General features: G+C 40.6%; 2 protein-coding genes across 3 annotated transcripts in view; one reads left to right on the top strand and one right to left on the bottom strand.

The window, feature by feature from the left end:
• Window positions 1-19,510, top strand: part of SYN2 (synapsin II) — a 402,447-nt gene that overhangs the window by 270,703 nt on the left and 112,234 nt on the right. The window lies entirely within an intron of this gene.
• The window catches only part of TIMP4 (TIMP metallopeptidase inhibitor 4), a 53,224-nt gene that overhangs the window by 11,844 nt on the left and 21,870 nt on the right, over window positions 1-19,510 (bottom strand). The window contains exon 2 of the mRNA XM_007056482.4: window positions 9,917-10,014. Within this exon, the coding sequence (XP_007056544.1) occupies window positions 9,917-10,014 (98 nt within the window). The remainder of the gene's footprint in view (window positions 1-9,916; window positions 10,015-19,510) is intronic.

The raw sequence follows: 19,510 nt of genomic DNA, 5'->3' as shown, positions 1-19,510 counted from the left end.
CACTCTCCAAAATGCAGTGTAGGTATACCCCGAAGGTGGGAGAGATTGTTTGGGAATGTCCAAAGGGATGTATCCTGGCCTAAATGCACAAAAATGTTCAGCAGAAAATTTAAAGATTGTGGTTGAGGAGTATTTCATAGATTTATAGGTTTTAAGGCAAGAAAGGGACCATTAAATCATCTAGTCTGACCTCCTGTGTAACGTAGGTTTGGTATTGTAAAATGAAGTCTGGTCTATTAGGCCTTGATCCTTCAAACACTTATGCACATGTTGAACTTTAAGTATGTGAGATGTTCTAACAACTGTGGAAAACTCTGTCCAAAATAGTCACGAGATCCTTAATTACCTGAGTGGCCAAGATCTTAAAATATGGCACTTCCTACAGCATAGTGTCTTCTAATGATGTGCTGTGGCATCAATACACTACAAAAGTGGTGGAAAGAGTGCCACATACTGAATCAATAACCCTACTTCCTCTGTAGCATCTTCCATCCATATAGTAACCAGTTCTGAGTTTACAAAGATGGTGAAAACTGATGAGATCATAGTGCAAGGCAGTGTAGCTGCCAGTCATCAAATGTATAGGAGATCTCAGAGAGATACATTGTCAGTGTGGAAGAAGACGACGAAATTTAGGAAAAATTTGAATATTTTCATTTTCTGACGTAATTTGTTTGAACACTTTAAACATGCCATATGTTGGGAAAAGACAGGAAGTGAGGTCATCGAAAACTACTGCTTTGACAACCAAGTTCTTCTAATTAGGTCTCAGTTACTCAAGGGACTGAGATTTACAACCAACGCCACTGTTCCACATGAATTACAGTTTAAATAGATCTGACTGACTAATTACGGTTCAGTTAAGTAGTGCTTATTGATGTAGCCAGTACCGGACCTGAGTCTTACCTTTACTAGACCTTTACGCAAATGAAGTACTACATTAATCCACAACTAGTCCTGTTGATTTTCTCGTGCGTAAAGGTGGCAGAGTCTGCCCCCCTGCATTGTAATGACTTATAACAACAATCTATAACCCAGAATTCCCTGCACCCCCAGCTGCCCTTTCCCCCCTCCCCCCCCTTTTTTTTCTTTCCACCCTGTGACTGGAGTGGCGTTAATGGGCCACTTCACCTTGAATGGTCCCTTGAAATATCTGTTAACTATTTATGTTAAACAATCTATTCCATCTTGTATTGAGCTGTGACACTGGGTACATTTCCCAGACCTGAAGAACAGCTCTGTGTAAACTCAAAAGCTTGTTTCTCTCACCATCAGAAGCTGTTCCAATAAAAGATACTACCTCACCCACCTTGTCACTCTAATACTTTGAACACAATAAATTAGGTAACTTCTTATGAGACAAGTGCAAAGATGGTTTTATAACTATTTGTTAAAAAATAGCATATTGAATTTAATAGCTGTTCCATAAAACGTGCAGTTCTGCTAAATCTCATGTTGGCTATTACACTTGGGAGTATAGGACTACATCACTTCAAACAAAAACTCTACTCCCCCTTGCTTATAAATATTGTAATAAACGGCTTGGCTCTAACCCAGCTGGACAACAGATGTTCCAGGGTGGAGGCCTGAGATTCAGATCTTAGTTCAAGTCTAGCCAGAAGGTAGAAATTGTGAACTCTTTCCCTGCTGCATCAGCTTGTAGCACCATTAAAACATTTTATTAAAAAGTAAACAGCAGTAGTGTGTTTATTCCTAACTGACTGTTTCCCCACTCAGGGCCTAGTTCAGAATCCACTGAAGTTAAATGAAAATCTTTTTTTGACTTCAGTGCTTTTGATTGAGTCCTCTAATTATTAAACATTTTTGGGAAATTAGAAAAGGCCCCAACAGTTCAAGATTTCAGAAATTTCAGAGTGCCACCAAAGAAGAACTGGATTGTAGATTGAGAAATAATGACAAAAGGTATAAAATAGAATTGGGCCCAAGCCAAAGAGGTTACTTGTGTGTGTATGACTATCAATTGCTTAAGTGTTTGCAGGGGAATGTGCTTTGTAAAATCAAAGTCCTTCTAGATGTAATAGGAATCTCTTACGTACGTATGTGAATAAAGAAATAATTAAAAATCAGCTAATATCCTTTTGAGAAGATGGCAAGCATGGTGGTGACGGTGGTTGTTTTAAAGAGAGAATTTGACCTTAAAAATCAATACACAAGCTACTATATAAAGTCTTAACAAGAAGATTTCTTAAGTAGCCACAGTTTGTTTCTTCTCTGAGGATTTTGAGATACACTTGTCTACCATAGATGCTTGTACTCAAAACCTGGAACTTCTTAAATGAACCCAGAAATATAGAGAAAAACATATTTTGACTGTGTCATAAATTACATCACTTTGGCACTTCAGTCATAAATTCTAAAATAATTAAGACCTTTTTTCAAAAATACATGTCACTCTTTATTCATAATGACTAGAGCTGGATGAACCATAGGTAGTGAGCAATTTATTTATCTTATCTAGCCCTTTCTGCTAGTGAATAATTTGATTGACCTCAAATTATTTAAAAGATATATCTTGCAAACATATGTCAGTTCACAAACAGTCCACTAAGGGTATTTCATATTAATAATTTGAAATTGGAGCTATGTTTATTAAACACATACTGTAGATCACATTTCTGTTTTCTTAATGGAGATGAGTAATTTAGAATCAAGTTTCTGCTGCAAATACTTGTAAACATGAATACATAATTTGCATTCAGTTTTGAACAGTTCTGCTAGCAAATTTGTTTGTAAGCACAATGGTTTGCAGTTGTGGTCAATAGAGCAGTTACTAGTGGGACACAGAGAATTGGGTGGTTCCATTGTTTTAGCTTCTCCTCCTTGTTTACAGCTAATGCTGAGCAGAGGTTAGAATTTCCATTGCACAGGAAATTCTGACATTTCAACATTTGTTTTTATCCTGAAAAGGGACAAAAAGTTGAAACTTCGAAATTTTTCACAGAATGGAAATTCCAAAAAAAAAAAAAAAAAATCAGTTCATAGATGTGAAACATTTTGTTTTAACATTTTTATAAAAATAAAGCATTTCAGTATTCCTGATATTGAAATATTTCTTTTCAGTTTGTTGAAATGCTTTATTCTGAATCATTTCAGTGTAAAACTGAATGTCCCTGTGGTGCATTGCCTTATGGGAGCTGTAGTTCCAGCCCCTATATTCTCCTGTGTGCCAGTCTCTATCTCCCATAATGCATGCAGAGTCTGCACCATCCAGCTCAATCAGAAGAAATCACAATATTGCCTTAGGGGAGATGATGTTCTCCAGGGGAACCTGATCCCTAGGAAAGAATGGGGGTTGGAACTACAAGTCCTATAAGCAGGACTGGCTCTAGGTTTTTTGCCACCCCAAGCTCTGAGAGCCGGAATGCCACCAGAGGGGAAAAAAGAAAAAAAAAAAAAAAAAAAGGATGACCAGAATGCCGCCCCTGGACATGTGCCGCCCCAAGCACATGCTTGGTTTGCTAGTGCCTAGAGCCGGTCCTGCCTATAAGGCAATGTGCCATAGGAAAATGTGTGCAGTATTGTTGTAGCTGTGTTGGTCCCAGGATATTAGAGAGACAGGGTGGGTAAGGTAATATCTTTTATAGGACCAACTTCTGCTGGCTAAGATGAGCCTGGAAGCTTAAATTTAAAATTTTGCTAGACACTAAAAATCATAGACTGAACAGACACGCTGGATTTATGGTTTATTACAACAATCTATAACCCATTAACAATCCCCCCTTTTTTCTTTTTTCCCCTCCATCCCTTCCTTTCCTGCCTATGACTGGAGGGTTGTTGCCAGGCTACTTCACCTTGAACTGGGCCTTGAAATATGTTTACTACTTATGCTAAACAATCTGTTCCACCTTGTATTTAGCTGTGACACTGTGAATACAGCTACACAAGACTAAAACCCTGAGGCATGGCCACAGCTGGTTCGGGTTAGCTAACTCAGTCTTGTTGGGCTCGGGCTCCGGGGCTAAAAATTGCTGTGTACACTTTCAGGCTGGGTCTGAAGCCTGAGCAACAGGAACTTCCTCCCCTTGCAGGGTCCCAGAACATCTGCACAGCAATTTTTCAGCCCCAGAGCCCAAGTCCTGTGAGCTTGAATCAAATGACCTGGGCCAGCCGTGAGTTTGTCATTCCTGTGTAGACTTACTCTCTGAATATGTTTCCCAGATTTGAAGAAGAGCTCTATGTAAGCTCAAAAGCTTGTGTCTCTCACCAACAGAAGTTGATGCAATAAAAGATATTACCTCACACACCTTGAATCCCTCTTAGGAAAATGCAGTTTAATGTTTTGTTGAACTGATTCAAAGCAATATATGTTAGGTCAGTTCAAAAAACAAAATATTCCGATTCAGGTCAAAAAGATCCAAATTGCAATATTTCATTTTGATTTTAAATCAATACTTTTTTAAATTAAAATTTTCCTATGGAAAATGTAAGTTTTCTGGAAACTATCAGAAACTGTCAGAAAATCATTCCAGTGGAATATTTCCAACCAGATTTATTTCCAGCTGTAAACTGAATTAAAAGAAGCTTAAAACACTTTCATAGTGCTGCTTTTCCTTGAGGCAGTTGCCACTGGGATGTCATTTGATCACCAATTAAGTGTCCATGAGACAGTCTTTGTGTTAGGATGTATACAAAAGTTTGAGACCCTTACACTAGAAAATTCATAGGTGTGAATAAAAAAGTGCAAATGCAGTAGACGCAAATTTGTTCATAAAGCTAGATGAATGTTCATTAATAATTTTGTGCAGTATTCATGCAGCAATGATGATAATACTTCTAATCTTTTACATTTGTAGATTGTGAAGTAAGCACAAATAGTACAAAGTTTTCCTTTAAAGGCAAAATGTTATGGAACAGATCCATTTCACTTTCAACATAAAAATCAGTTCTACAAGGCAAATTCATGGAAAAGTTTTAATCAGTCTTAGTATTGAGAGAGGTATGGTACAATATATGGGGGCAGAAATGTTTTAACCCTCCATTCTGTAACTTGAACACAATGCCAAATAAATGTGACAATACATAAGACTATATGAAAGAGAAATACATCCATTAAATCTCATTTTCAAGTAGCACTTATCCGTTGTAGTGTCTTTAAAGCTGAAAAATGGGAATTTAAAAATAAATGGTACTGTAGGACTATTATGTGATGATCAATAAGGTGGCCTTCTCTACGTCCAACCCCTCCACCATGTACTGGGACTGTGGAAACAGGATAAATAGGGGATTGCCTTACAGGGCGATTTATGGTAGTCAGCTCTGCTCTCCAGGCCACTACAGTAGACATGAAGGCCTAAAGGATTTACTCTGAAATGCCCTGGCTAACGGGATTCTGCCTAGGTGGACCAGGATCACTAGCCTGGGCAATTGGGCAACTGGTCTAAGAGAAGGACATTCCAAAAATAAACTTGCAGCCAGTAAGTCTTTCAGTTGTCTCAGTTTACCTTGTGTCACTGGGCACCTCTGCTGCTACCCAGTGTACTTCACTGCCTGGCCAGTTTGAATGGTCTTATGGTCACAAACACACACCAGATTATCTTTCACCAAGGTGTGTATTTATTCTTTACTTACATAATAACAGTGTACTGCAGGCTTACAGCAAAGGGATGCCCCTCCCAGCCTTCACTGCTCAGCCCAGGCTCATCCTCTGAACTTTCCTTCTGAAGCCCCCTGAGTTCCCCCTTGCTTCCTGTTCCTTCCGTTCATATTCTCCCAATTACATCATTAACCCAGTGATTAGCACCCAGGTGCTCATAATCCCCCAACCGAACATGTATAATTGGCTTCAATTAGGCCTGCCCTCTTCCCAGTGCTGCAGCAAACTCAGTGACCAGAGTGCTACTAATAGTACCCTGTCACACCTTGCCACTGGAAAGAGTCTTGTTGGCTGAGAGTGTGTGCGAGTTGGTGTGCAACTGCTTGTTCACTTTAAACAAATTCTCGCACAGCCTTCAACAATCCAACAAATCCTGCAGCGATGGGGAATGGCAAAATTGACAGTCGATGAACGTTGCTGGGAGTCATAGTCTTGAAATCTGCATGTGGGCTGGTCAAGAATTTGGTCACTCTGCATTGACCTGGGGTGACACCATAGTGTGGCAGCATCTTGATCGACATGACTGCTCTATTCAGGGACAGCACAGCTGACCTCAATCTGAGGAAGTGGCTAGAAAAGATTCCCCCAAAATTGCTCATCCCAAACAGCCCTCACCAGCTTACCCTGGCTGGAGGGTGTCCCATCATGCAGTCAAAATTCAAACAAACGTTGAAAAGTTTCATTTTGTGTTACTGTTGCAATGTGGAACGTTCAGACATTATTGATCATTCAAACCAAACTGATTCTCCTGCCAGGTGAGCTGCTCTGGTTGTTTGAGAGCTTGAAAGATACTGTATCAACATTGAGGCATTGAACAAGATTCAACTTGCTGAAGAGAGACAACTGATTGAGCAGAGTGCTGAGTACAGTTTCTTCTGGAAGGGACGCCCACAAAACAAGCCACACAAGGCAGGAATCATCTTTGCAATCAGAAAGAATATTGTCTCTTGTTTGGAGAGCCTACCCATTGGTATAAATGACAGACTGATGATGCCCCAACTGCCCTTGAAAGGTGGATGTTGCGCTTCATTGATCTGTGCTTACTCACTGACGATGACTAACTCTCATGAGGATAAAGAGCAATTTTACTCTGAACTAAAAGACCTGATTCTATTGACTACCTGTAGAGACTAGTTGATTATTTCAGGTGACTTGAGCACTTGTGTTGGTTGTGATGATTTCTACATGGCATGGCATATTTGGTAAACATGGGGGTGGCAAGATGAATAGCACTGGCCTACTTCTGCTGAAGATAGGGGTCGAGTATCATCTAGTTGTTAAAACATTGTCTTCCAACGTCCCAACAAATAAAAATGACCTGGATGCACATTTGCTCATGTCATTGGCATTTGATCGACAATGTGTTGGCGTGACATCATGATCTAGGACGACGTGTGCATAATTCTGGTATTATGTGGAGCTAATTGTTGGACTGACCACCCTCTTGTTTAGCCAAAGTGCTCTATTTATCCAAAACACCAATCAGTTAAGCGTGTAACGTTTTCCCAATGAAAGATCTGTCAATTGCCGAACAATTTTCAACACAGCTAACTACTGTTTTAGAAATTCTTCCAATGACCAGTTATGACACATTTGCCATATGGGTATCCTTGTGTGACACAATCTGTAACACGATTGTGGATTGTGTATAAAACACTGTCATGCAGACTGGTTTAACAATAGTGATTCTGAAATATCAAATCTCCTTGATGTCAAGCAATAAGGGCATGCTGCGCTCTTAGCTGACCCGCTCTCTGAAACAAAAAAGGCCAGATGTAGGGCAGCTTGCGGTATACACCAATGCAAACTCTGCCAAATGCAAAGTATGTGGTTTGACTGTAAAGTAGATAAACTACAGGAGGTCACGATAATCATGACTCCAAAGGTTTCTATGGGGCGATTAAAGCTTATTATAGATTATAGCCCTGCTCTGTCTTCCTTGACACCGCTAACAACTGCTAATGATGAATATCTCATCACAGATCACAGTGCCATCTACCACCAATGGTGTGAACAAAACATTTCAGTGAACTACTTAATCATTTATCTACTGTTTCTGATGAGTCACTGGATAATGTCCACAAATTGCCCACATCTAATGCACTTGTCAATTCACCCACTTGAGCTGAGGTGTTGAAGGCTGTTCAAGCAATGAAAAATAACAAATCTCCTGGTCCTGATGCCATTCCAGCTGAAGTTTTAAAACATGGAGGAAATCTCATTGACAGGCTTTTTGAAGTTCTCTTACATATCTGACTTCAAGAAACCATACTACAACAACTGAAAGATGCCAATTCATCATTATCCATAAGCATAAAGGTTCAAAAAGCAACTCTGATAACTACCACGGTATCTCTTTGCTCTCTGTGGCCAGAAAGGTTCTTGCATGGATCTTCCTAAACCTGACCGAAATCATTAACACAGAATCTGTCTATAGACAGAAATCAAAGTCTGTAATGCTCACATAATTGCAGTACAGGTGTGAATCATGGACCTGTTATCAACAGCACATTAAAAAGTTTGAATTTGTGACACCTATGACAATTGCTGGGCATCAAATGGCAAGACTGGGTTTCCAACAGAAGTACTGGTGAAAGCTGGTTTGTTCAGCATCAAGGCTCATTTGATCTGTGCCCTGTTGAGATGGACTGGACATGTAATTCGTACGCCTGAGACTCATTTATCAAAACAGGTCTTATATTTCTAATTAAGTTCCAGCAATTGTAAGTGTGGAGGGCGGATGAAACACTTCAAAGACACCCTGAAACAAAATTTGCACAAAAAGAACATTTCTGACCCAACCTTTGAGCAACTGGCAATTGATCATACTGCATGAGGCCACGCCATAAGGGCAGGTGTCCACGACTTTGAGAAGAATTGCATTGAGCAGGTGGAAGCACACTGCCAGGCAGCTCAATCAGTGCAGCTAGGTAAATGGCTCTGTGACCAGTGCGGTAAACATTGTTCTTCCTGAATTGGTCTATGGAGTTGTGCACAGACCCATTAGTACAAACTGTGATTGTCAATGTTGTCCTGGAAATCAAAGTGATTAGCATCATCATTAAGGTTGTTGCCTGCTGGTATCTGTACCTCCACCGCCAGTTTGAGTAGGTCAGTTCCTGTGCTCCCTCTATGGCCTGGTCTACACTGGGGGTGGGGATCGATCTAAGATACGCAACTTCAGCTACGAGAATAGCATAGCTGAAGTCGACATATCTTAGATCGACTTAGAATCACTTACTTCACGTCCTCGCGGCGCGGGATCGACGGCCACTGCTCCCCTGTCGACTCCGTTTCCGCCTCTTGCAGTGGTGGAGTTCCAGAGTCGACGGTAGAGTGATTGGGGATCGATTTATCGCGTCTACACTAGACGAGATAAATCGATCCCCAATAGATCGATCACTACCCACCGATCTGGCAGGTAGTGTAGACGTGGCCTTGTATTTGTCATGTTTGCTCTTCCAAAAATAGATTCCGGAAGAGACTAACAGTAACCAATTTTAAAAAGTGTGGTCACCCATCTTTCTACTTCCACTCACCAAAAAGAAAAACAGTGTATTTTTCTTTAAAATGAAGGAGTCAGCGTACAATTTTTTTGTTCAGGGTATAGCCAAATCATAGTCTTATTGACATCAGTGAGTTTGTCAATGACTCCATTTGGACCAAGATTTGTCCATGTAAGAGTGCATTAATGAATGTATCCTGTGAGTAGAGCTGGACAAATAGTAGGAAAAACTTTTTTGTGAACATTTTTCCCAGGTTTGAATCACTTTTGGATTTTGTGCACTCCCACTTTTTGTTTGCTTTCCTTAGCACATTCATACAGGTGGGATTTTGTAGAAATATCCGGGGGGGCGGGTGGGGGGGGGCTGATTTTTCTGCAAATACCACTGTTCACATGTGATCAAGGGTTTTTGCTATTCCTGCTGTAAGTGCCTGCCTGTTTGTAAGTTTTGTGTCTTCCAATCAGAAAGTAGAAATAATGCCCTGACACTTAGGTGACTAAACATACACCTCAGGCAGAAAATAATCAAAGATGCATAATGAATAGTTTTCAAATAATCCATAGGTTAAAATATGTTTACATACAGTATTCATCAAACAATTATGAATAACAAATACATTTATCAAAATCAGCCTGTTGGTAAATAATTCATGAATAGAAAAAAAGAGCTGCGGGCCAACCAGATCCTACTCCCAATTCAAGGGAAATTTGTCACTGACATCAGGATGAGCTGGTTCATGCCCTGGTACATTAGTCAGCAGTATTGAATGTCAAAATAACCAAGTGATTCCATGTACCTTTATTTGTTTGATTTCATACCGGATCATTTTGTGAGTGTCAAGCGGGTCATCACTGGCAGGAACCACCTTTTCACTGGATATTTTTGCACGAATCACTGCAAGGGGGGAAAAAGATTTTATTTGCAAAGAAGCATATGCCTGACTTTTCCATCAGTACTATATGTTACATTTTTCCATTTATTAAAATAATTGTAACAGATTGCTATGTTTTTCTATTGGACATTAGAAAATGTTCAGTAGCATTTAAAGCTTGTTAGTACAAGATTGTTCAAGACTGAGTTAACACCTGAAAAAATAAAAACGATACAGGGCATAACCTGCCATGTAAATACTACATCATTTTCAACGAACCAAAATATATCACATGGTTCTGAAATTTTCTGGTGTAGATTTCAGGCCAGATTTTCAAAAGGATTCAGTACCCAGCAGCTCCCAATGAGCCACTTCATTTTGGTGCCTAAGTAGGAATTGGTAGCTGCTCAGCTCTTTTGAAAATCTCTTTTGAGACAAACATTAGCTTAAATGAGAATTGGTTTTCTAAATCCACTAGTGAGTTTTGATTAATCTGCAGGCCTGATTCAACTCCCATTGACTTCAGAGTGTTTTGCATTGGGCCCCTGAAATACAGAGTAGCAATGAAATGGACCAGAGTCAGCATTCAGTAAGACCATGGCAGGCAAGATAGAAATATGAATATCGTGTAGAAAATTAGAAAGAGAAGGAGATGAGGTCAGGCATCAAAGTTACATCTCTTATGATGGCAAGTAGCTGCACCTCAATAGCTATTTCTCAGATTCCATGTGTAACTTTTGTTAAACAATGTAAATGATTTACTTCTAATATTGCCTTTAGTGATGTCTTCTCTGTTTTAGCTGCTTTGTGCAGGGGGGAAATTATTTATTTCAATCTTTATGATCAAGAAAGAAACATTTAGCTAATGTGTACTATAAATAATCAGTCAGTATGTGAATGAGCCTAATGAGGAGAGAACTTCTCAAAGTGTGGTGTCTGGCTCCACAGGAGTGTTCATGCTGCACTCTCCTCTGTGTTGCTACAGCAGGTACAATCCTCCTTTCGAGCTTGCAGCAGGGGCATTTTGCCTACAGTTTTTATCATGTTCCAGTCTTGCTCATTTGTCTTTTCCTCGCAGAATGTTTCATTTTCCTACTTGTTATCGGGAACAGTATAGTCTCATGCAGAAAACTCCTATGTTATCTCAAACCTCTTAAAACGCTCCAGGCAGGCTTTGGAATGCCATTCTAATCAACCAGACATATTACACAGAAACTGAAATATCTTTGATTGTTGGTTAAAAGTGTGTCTTTTTTCCCTATCTAACCAGATTTTTTAAAAATATTAGGTAAAAGAGTGGAATATTAGGCACAGAGTATTAGGATATGTCTCCACTGCAGCAGCACAGCTGTGTCGCTGTGGCTACACCACTGTAGTGTAGACACTTGCTACAGCACTGGAAGGTTGTTTCCGTCACTGTAGTAAATCCACCCCCTCAAGAGGTGGTAGTTAGGGTGACAGAATTCTACATCCCAGGTCGGCTTAACTATGCCTCTCGCCCCTGAGTGATGTAGGCAGGTTGACCTAAATTTTAGGTGTAGACCAGGCCTAATACTGTGTTAAGAATAATACATTGGGGCCAAAAATCTTACACAAAAATCTTTGTGCTTTTGCCTCCAAAATAAGTATTTAGGGTATTAATTTGTCCCCAGTTCTGTCTGGCCACAGTCCCACATGACCTTTGCAGGTTATTCCTGTGAAGAGGAAGAGTAATTAGTGTGGAGAGGTAGTGCATGGATCCTAGCAGTCAGGAGACATGGGCATTCCAAAGCACAGATCACAGCCACAGCTCTAACCCCATCTATATGACCTCTTCCATAGGTGGAGCAGTCAGTGATGGATCTGTAGAGTGGTGTCTCTGCATGTGTAGTGGGGAACCAGAGTCATGGAGGAGCTGTTCTGCTACACACTTCCTGTCCTGGTTGTGCCATTTTGGGCATTCATGTTCGATGCCAGAATTTGTCCTTCAGTACTTACTAACTGTGGAAACAGCTTTCAGACACCTTTCATGGTTCTGTTTGTTCATTTGTTTTATTTTTAGCATTGAAAGAGGAAAAATAATCCCAAGTATATATACAAAATAATGGGATCTAACTTAGCTGTTACTATTTAAGAAAGAGATCTTGGAGTCATTGTGGGTAGTTCTCTGAAAATATCTGTTCAATGTGCAGTGGCAGTCTAAAAAGCTAGCAATTTTAGGAACCATTAGAAAAGGTATAGATAAAACAGAAAATACCATGTCACTATAGAAATCCATAGAATGCCCACACCTTAAATAATGCATGCAGTTCTGGTCACCCATCTCAAAAAAGATATATTAGAGTTGCAGAAGGTGCAGAGAAGGGCAATAAGAATGGTTAGGGTTATGGAACAGTGTCCATATGAGAGATTAAATAGATTGGGACTGTTCATCTTAGAAAAGAGACAACTGGGGGCGGGGGTGGGGGGGATATGACAGAGGGCTGTCAAATCAGGAATAGTATGGAGAATGTGAATAAGGAAGTGTTATTTACTCCTTCACATAACACAGGAACTAGGGGTCACCCAATGATATTAATAAGTAGCAGGTTTAAAACAAACAAAAGGAAGCACTTCTTCACACAACCCACCGTCAACCTGTGAAACTCACTGCAAGGGGATGTTGTGAAGGCCAAAAGTATAATTGAGTTAAAAAAAGAATTAGATAAATTCATGGAGAACAGGTCCATAAATGGCTATAAGCCAGTATGGTCAGCGACACAACACCGTGCTCCAGGTATCCCTAAATCTCCAGCTGCCAGAAGCTGAGACTGTACGACAGGGGATGGATCACTTGAAATTGCTCTGTTTTCTTCATTCCCTCTAAAGCATCTGGCACTGGCCATTGTCAGAGACAGGATACAGGCTAGTTGGACTGTTAGTCTGACCCAGTATGGCTATTCTTATGTCTTTTTTTTTTTTAATAAGCTAGCAGCATTGACATGACACTTAAATATTTTCAATGCACTCAGAAAAATCATAGTCAACAAGATAGAGTAGGGAAATGTCTCTCAAATTAGATCTGAGAAAAATGAAATTAGTTTGTGTAACACTTTTAAAGTAGAATGCTTTTAATCATAACTAGTTAAACAAGAATCATGCCTTCCTCTACAAAGTAAAGGGTGAAAACATGCTCTATATATGGTGGCTTAAACCCATTTCTAAAGGAAAAAAAGACGTGAAAGCCTATAATAAAAACCAGGTTGTTTTCTTTAGAGCAATATAGAGGTCAGCCTCAGCTAATGATAGGCAATTTTCATTTCCTGCTTATTTGCAGAGAAAAATGGATGCATTAATCAACACAATACAGATGGCTGCAGCTTCTGAGCATGAATCCTTGCATGGAGTGGTACAGTGCTCCTAGATCCTAGAAGGGAGCATAGTAGGCTTAGAAAATGAGCTGGATAGAAAGGAATGGGTTCTTCACGAGTGAGTAGCAATTCCATGGTTCAGCTTCTTCTAAACTGTAGACCAGAAATCATCTACAAATGCGTTATACACCCACTTATTAATGCAGATTTTAAGTGCTTTAATATACTTCCACATAAAAAGTTCAACAATTTCCATCCCACCATCAACCTCAGCCTAGACCAGTCCACACAAGCAGTCCATTTCCTGGACACTACTGTGCTAATAAGCGATGGTCACATAAACACCACCCTATTCCGGAAACCTAGTAACCGCTGTACTTACCTACATGCCTCCAGCTTCCATCCAGGACACACCACACAATCCATTGTCTACAGCCAAGCTCTAAAATACAACCGCATTTGCTCCAATCCCTCAGACAAAGACAAACACCTACCAGATCTCTATCAAGCATTCTTAAAACTACAATACCCACCTGCTGAAGTGAAAAAAACAGACTGACAGAGCCAGAAGAGTACCCAGAAGTCACCTACTACAGGACAGGCCCAACAAAGAAAATAGCAGAACGCCACAAACTGTCACCTTAAGCCCCCAACTAAAACCTCTCCAGCGCATCATCACAGATTTACAACCTGTCCTGAAAAATGATCCCTCACTCTCACAGATCTTGGGAGACAGACCAGTCCTCGCTTATAGACAGCCCCCCAACCTGAAGCAAATACTCTCCAGCAACCACACAACAAAAACACTAACCCAGGAACCTATCCTTGCAACAAAGCCTGATGCCAACTCTGTCCACATATTTATTTAAGTGACACCATCATAGGACCTAATCACATTAGCCACGCCATCAGGGGCTCGTTCACCTGCACATCTACCAATGTATATGCCATCATGTGCCAGCAATGCCCCTCTGCCATGTATATTGGCCAAACCGGACAGTCTCTATGCAAAAGAATAAATGGATACAAATCTGACATCAGGAATCATACCATTCAAAAACTGGTAGGAGAACACTTCAACCTCTCTGGCCACTCAGTAAAAGATTTAAGGGTGGCAATTTTGCAACAGAAAAGCTTCAAAAACAGGCTCCAACGAAAAACTGCTGAGCTTGAATTAATATGCAAACTAGATACCATTAACTTGGGTTTGAATAGAGACTGGGAGTGGCTGGGTCATTACACATATTGAATCTATTTCCCTAAGTTAAGAATCCTCACACCTTCTTGTCAACTGTCTAAATGGGCCATCTTGATTATCACTACAAAAGTTTTTTTCTCCTGCTGATAATATTTCATCTTAACTAATTAGCCTCTCTCAGTTTGTATGGCAACTTCCAACTTATCTGTACGTATATATAGAGATCTTCTTACTATATGTTCCATTCTATGCATCCGATGAAGTGGGCTTTAGCCCATGAAAGCTTATGCTCTAATAAATTTGTTAGTCTCTAAGGTGCCACAAGTACTCCTGTTCTTTTTGCAGATACAGACTAACACGGCAGCTACTCTGAAACCTGTCATAAAAAGTACTTGTAGATGGTGTGCATTAATTCTTACTGTATTGTGGAAAAGGTCTAAATCAGAATCAGGTTTAGGCGTCCTCACTAACACTGCTTATTAAAAGAAAAGATATCACAAAAAAGAGCTCACTGGATATAGAGGAGGACACTAGGGGTCTGCAATTGAGGATAGCTCCATAATTCGGAAATAACACACAGTATTTGTATGTAATAAAACTTTTGCTAAAGATACATTCTCCTTTGTTCTCCTGTGGAAATAGAAGCTTTTTAAATTATTTATTAAGCTATACTTGTTACTCTGTGTGAGGAACACACACATACACAAAATCTATAATTGTCTCAAAAGGGGCCCCTGGATTTATATGTGGCAGGAACTGCAACTTTGTTCTATCATTTACCCATTACTCTGGGTGTTAAAGTTAAGGGGAAAACAGTCCATGTTTAGTGGACTTAAGTTTTTAAAGAAAGAATCTTGCCTTTTAACTTATGATGCTGAAGGGAGTCTAATTTGAGGTTTTAAGGGAAATAAATGATGCATGTTAAAGAAAGTCTGGAACTGGAGTAGTTTTTCTTTACTTTTCTGTACTACTGCTCTCTTCGAGTCTGATTCAAACACACACAAAAATTTGTCTGGCCCTTCCAGCTCTTCCTGTTTTTCTTTTTTTCTTTCCTTTAAATTAATTTTTTCAATGAGTGTCGTCTAGTTGTCTGGGAAAACCTCTTATTCATGCAGTTACTTCTGTTTTTAACCACAAGCACTTCCTGGTTTAGCATTCTTTGGCTTACGCAATCCTACTTCTCCACTCATGGTGCAGAAGAAGTTTATAACGTGATTCCCCCATGTCTGTAGTTCTTTTTAAAGTGGTTTCAACTGTAGCACTACTGACTTGGCTTCTCCTCTCCTCCATATACCTTGAAACAGTCACTATTTGCAGTTGCTATTGTGTTGTTTTATCATAGTAGTGCCACTTTCCCTGCCATATCGTGATTGGTTCCTTATGAAGAATCTAGGTATGTGAATGTGTTTGAAGTTAATACACAAGGGCTATACACAATCTACCTAAAGTTCCTTCTGCCTTTTGCATTGAATATGTTGTTTGATTTATAAATTCTTTCCTACCTTGCCACTGTAGAAATAGTACTTAGCACTTTTCATGGTAAGTGCTATACAAACAGCAGGCTTCATAACAGCCCTATAAAATAAATTATTCTTACCCACCCTTTATAGATGGGGAAACTGAGATGAAAAGTGACTAAAATGCTCCAGCCCCATATATGGAGTCAGCTGAGGCGTCCAAATTGGAACTCAGACGTTCCTGGGTCCCAGACTTGTGCTTGGTTCACTAGGATCTTACTGTGAGGTAGTGTTGATGTGTGATGTTAAATAGCACCACATTCCAACTTGGAGAAGAATGAATTTCACTTGTGGGTGAAATGTTTTCCATATGGCTTTTAAAATCAGTTTGTAATATTTTAGGATGAATGTTGCTATGTACATTTATTTGTATTTTTAGGTAAATGTAAAGAATATTTGTATTCCTTCTTTCCCAAATATTAATGAAAATCTCTTACCATGCTGCTTCTGCTCCATCATTCCCTTATTGCCTCACAAGATAAAAAAAATCATACTTCTATAAAAGTCTGAGTTCTAATTTGCTATTTATAATATACTAAATATCTTTTTACTAACTTTAATTAAATAGTTAACTTTTGACTCTCTCATGGATGTTCTGTGAAGACTGACATCTGGCAACGCTAGTTTAGATAATATTTCTCTTCAATGTAAACCTCTGAATCACTGTATTATACTCCACAAAACTATCTTACCTTGTGAACTGGGGTGTCGGTTGCAATTGCACCTGAGTCCAATCAGTTTGGCAAGGCTGTTAGTCAATTCCTGGTGTCCAGGGGGTCTGAAAACCCCCTCTGTTCTTAAGTGCCTCAGGGAGCTAGTGCGGGAGCCCAGGCCCACCCGCTCCATTGCGTTCCAGCTCAGGGCTCTTAAGCTAGACAAGCTGAATCAGGGTTTGACGACTCCAGCCATGTCCTGAGCTCCTTCCTACCTCCCCCTGGTTTCTGTAGGCTCTTCAGCCCACTGGTCCAGTCATCATCTTCTAGGGTGCTGTCTCTGAGTGGCTTTTCAGCAGCTTGCAGGCAGGAGTTCCCTTCTCCAGCGTGCTCACTCCACCCTGCCCCTCTGTCTCCCAGTCCTTTTTTTCTCTGAGCTACTGTCAGGTTGCCAATCAGCATTACATAAGAATGGCTATAGTGCAGGGGTGGGCAAACTACGGCCCGGGGGCCACATCTGGCCCTTCAGACATTTTAATCCGGCCCTTGAGCTCCAGCCGGGGAGCGGGGTCAGGGACTTGCCCCACTCCTCGTGTGCTGTGGCTCTGTGTGGCTCCGGGAAGGAGCGGCATGTTCCCCCTCCGGCTCCTACACGTAGGGGCAGCCAAGGGGCTCCACATGCCGCACCAACCCCAAGCGCCGCCCCTGTAGCTCCCATTGGCTGGGAACCACAGCCAATGGGAGCTGCAGGGGCGACGCCTGTGGGCAGGGCAGCGTGCAGAGCTGCCTGGATGCACCTCCACATAGGAGCTGGAGGGGGGGACATGCTGCTGCTTCTGCCAGCTGCTTGAGGTAAGCGCCACCTGAGACTGCACCCCTGACTCCCTCCCATGCCTCAACCCCATGCCCTAGGCGTGATCCCCCTCCTGCCCTCCGAACCCGTTGGTCCCAGCCCAGAGCACCCTCCTGCACCCCAAACCCTCATCCCCAGCCCTACCTCAGAGCCCGCACACCCAGCCGGAGCCCTCATCCCCTCCTGCACCCCAATTTCATGAGTATTCATGGCCCGCCATACAATTTTCATACCCAGATGTGGCCCTCGAGCCAAAAAGTTTGCCCACCCCTGCTATAGTGGGTCAGACCAATGATCCATCTAGCCCAGTATCCTGCCGTCTCACAGTGGCCAATGCTAGGTGCTTTCCCCCCTTAGTCAACTCTTTTCAAAGCTGAAAAGTCCCACTCTTTTTAATCTCTCCTTACATGGAAGCTGTTCCATACCCTTAATCATTTTTGTTGCCCTTCTCTGTACTTTTTCCTATTCTAATGTATCTTGTTTGAGATAAGGTGATAAGAACTGCCCACAGTATTCCAGGTGTGGGTGTACTCTGGATTTATATAGTGGTGGATTAATATAGTGGCATTATATTTTCTGTCGTCTTATATATCCATTTCCTAATATTCTCTTAGCTTTTTTAACTGCCGCTGCACATTGAGTGGATGTTTTCAGAGAACTATCCATAATGACTCAAAGCTCTTCCTTGAGTGGTAGGATCTACATTAGCTGTTATCATTTTTTATGTATAGTTAGGATTATGTTTTTCAGTGTGCATTACTTTGCATTTATCAACATTAAATTTCATCTGCTATTTTGATGCCCAGTCATCCATTGGCACTGGCTGACAGTGCCTGAATTAACCCCTTGATTGCTGGGCCAACATGTGGTACATACATGACAAAACTATATTAGTCCTTCAAAAGAGGAAACTGAGTTGGACTTTGTGCAGATTAACTTGGTTATTGCTGAAAAATTGCAGGAAGAAGGAAATGGCCCTCTGTTGTTCATCCTAGTTAATTGGTAATTTCAATAAGTGACATGTGTTTGAACTTAGTGGAGTTTATTTTCCAAAACTGGCTCATTTACAGTGACAGTGTAATCAAGAACACATACATCCAGACTGGTCTGAATAAATATATAGTAAGTAAAGTACTTTCCCCATATATGAGAGAAAGTACATTTCAAAGTATGTTATTTTCAGTACACGATAGTAAAATGTTCTAGAGCTTCTGACACAATTTTACTCAACACCATTACAATGGGTTTTGTATATGGACATACTGTCTTTTCTTTAGCTTTCAGCAAAAATTGTAAATGGATAGAAGATAAAGCTGTTGTGATCTGTATGTCTATATATTTCCAGTTGGTGTTGCTTTTAGATGTTGATCCTCCCAAATACATCTTGCAGTGACAACAGTTTCTAATTAATATTCTGTGGCTGTCACACTTACTTCCATTTAAACCTCTTCCTATTCTCTAAAAGAAAAGGAGTACTTGTGGCACCTTAGAGACTAACCAATTTATTTGAGCATAAGCTTTCGTGAGCTACAGCTCACTTCATTGGATGCATACTGTGGAAAGTATAGACGATCTTTTTATACACACAAAGCATGAAAAAATGGGTGTTTACCACTACAAAAGGTTTTCTCTCCCCCCACCCCACTCTGCTGCTGGTAATAGCTTATCTAAAGTGATCACTCTCCTTACAATGTGTATGATAATCAAGTTGGGCCATTTCCAGCACAAATCCAGGGTTTAACAAGAACGTCTGAGGAGGGGGGAAGGGGGGTAGGAAAAAACAAGGGGAAATAGGTTACCTTGCATAATGACTTAGCCACTCCCAGTCTCTATTCAAGCCTAAGTTAATTGTATCCAATTTGCAAATGAATTCCAATTCAACAGTCTCTCGCTGGAGTCTGGTTTTGAAGTTTTTTTGTTGTAATATCGCAACTTTCATGTCTGTAATCGCGTGACCAGAGAGATTGAA

The sequence above is a fragment of the Chelonia mydas genome, chromosome 7 (genome assembly GCF_015237465.2).
Source record: "Chelonia mydas isolate rCheMyd1 chromosome 7, rCheMyd1.pri.v2, whole genome shotgun sequence".
Lineage (NCBI taxonomy): Eukaryota > Metazoa > Chordata > Testudines > Cheloniidae > Chelonia > Chelonia mydas.
Note: the sequence above shows the minus strand (reverse complement) of the source record. Positions and strands in the feature narration are given on the sequence as shown.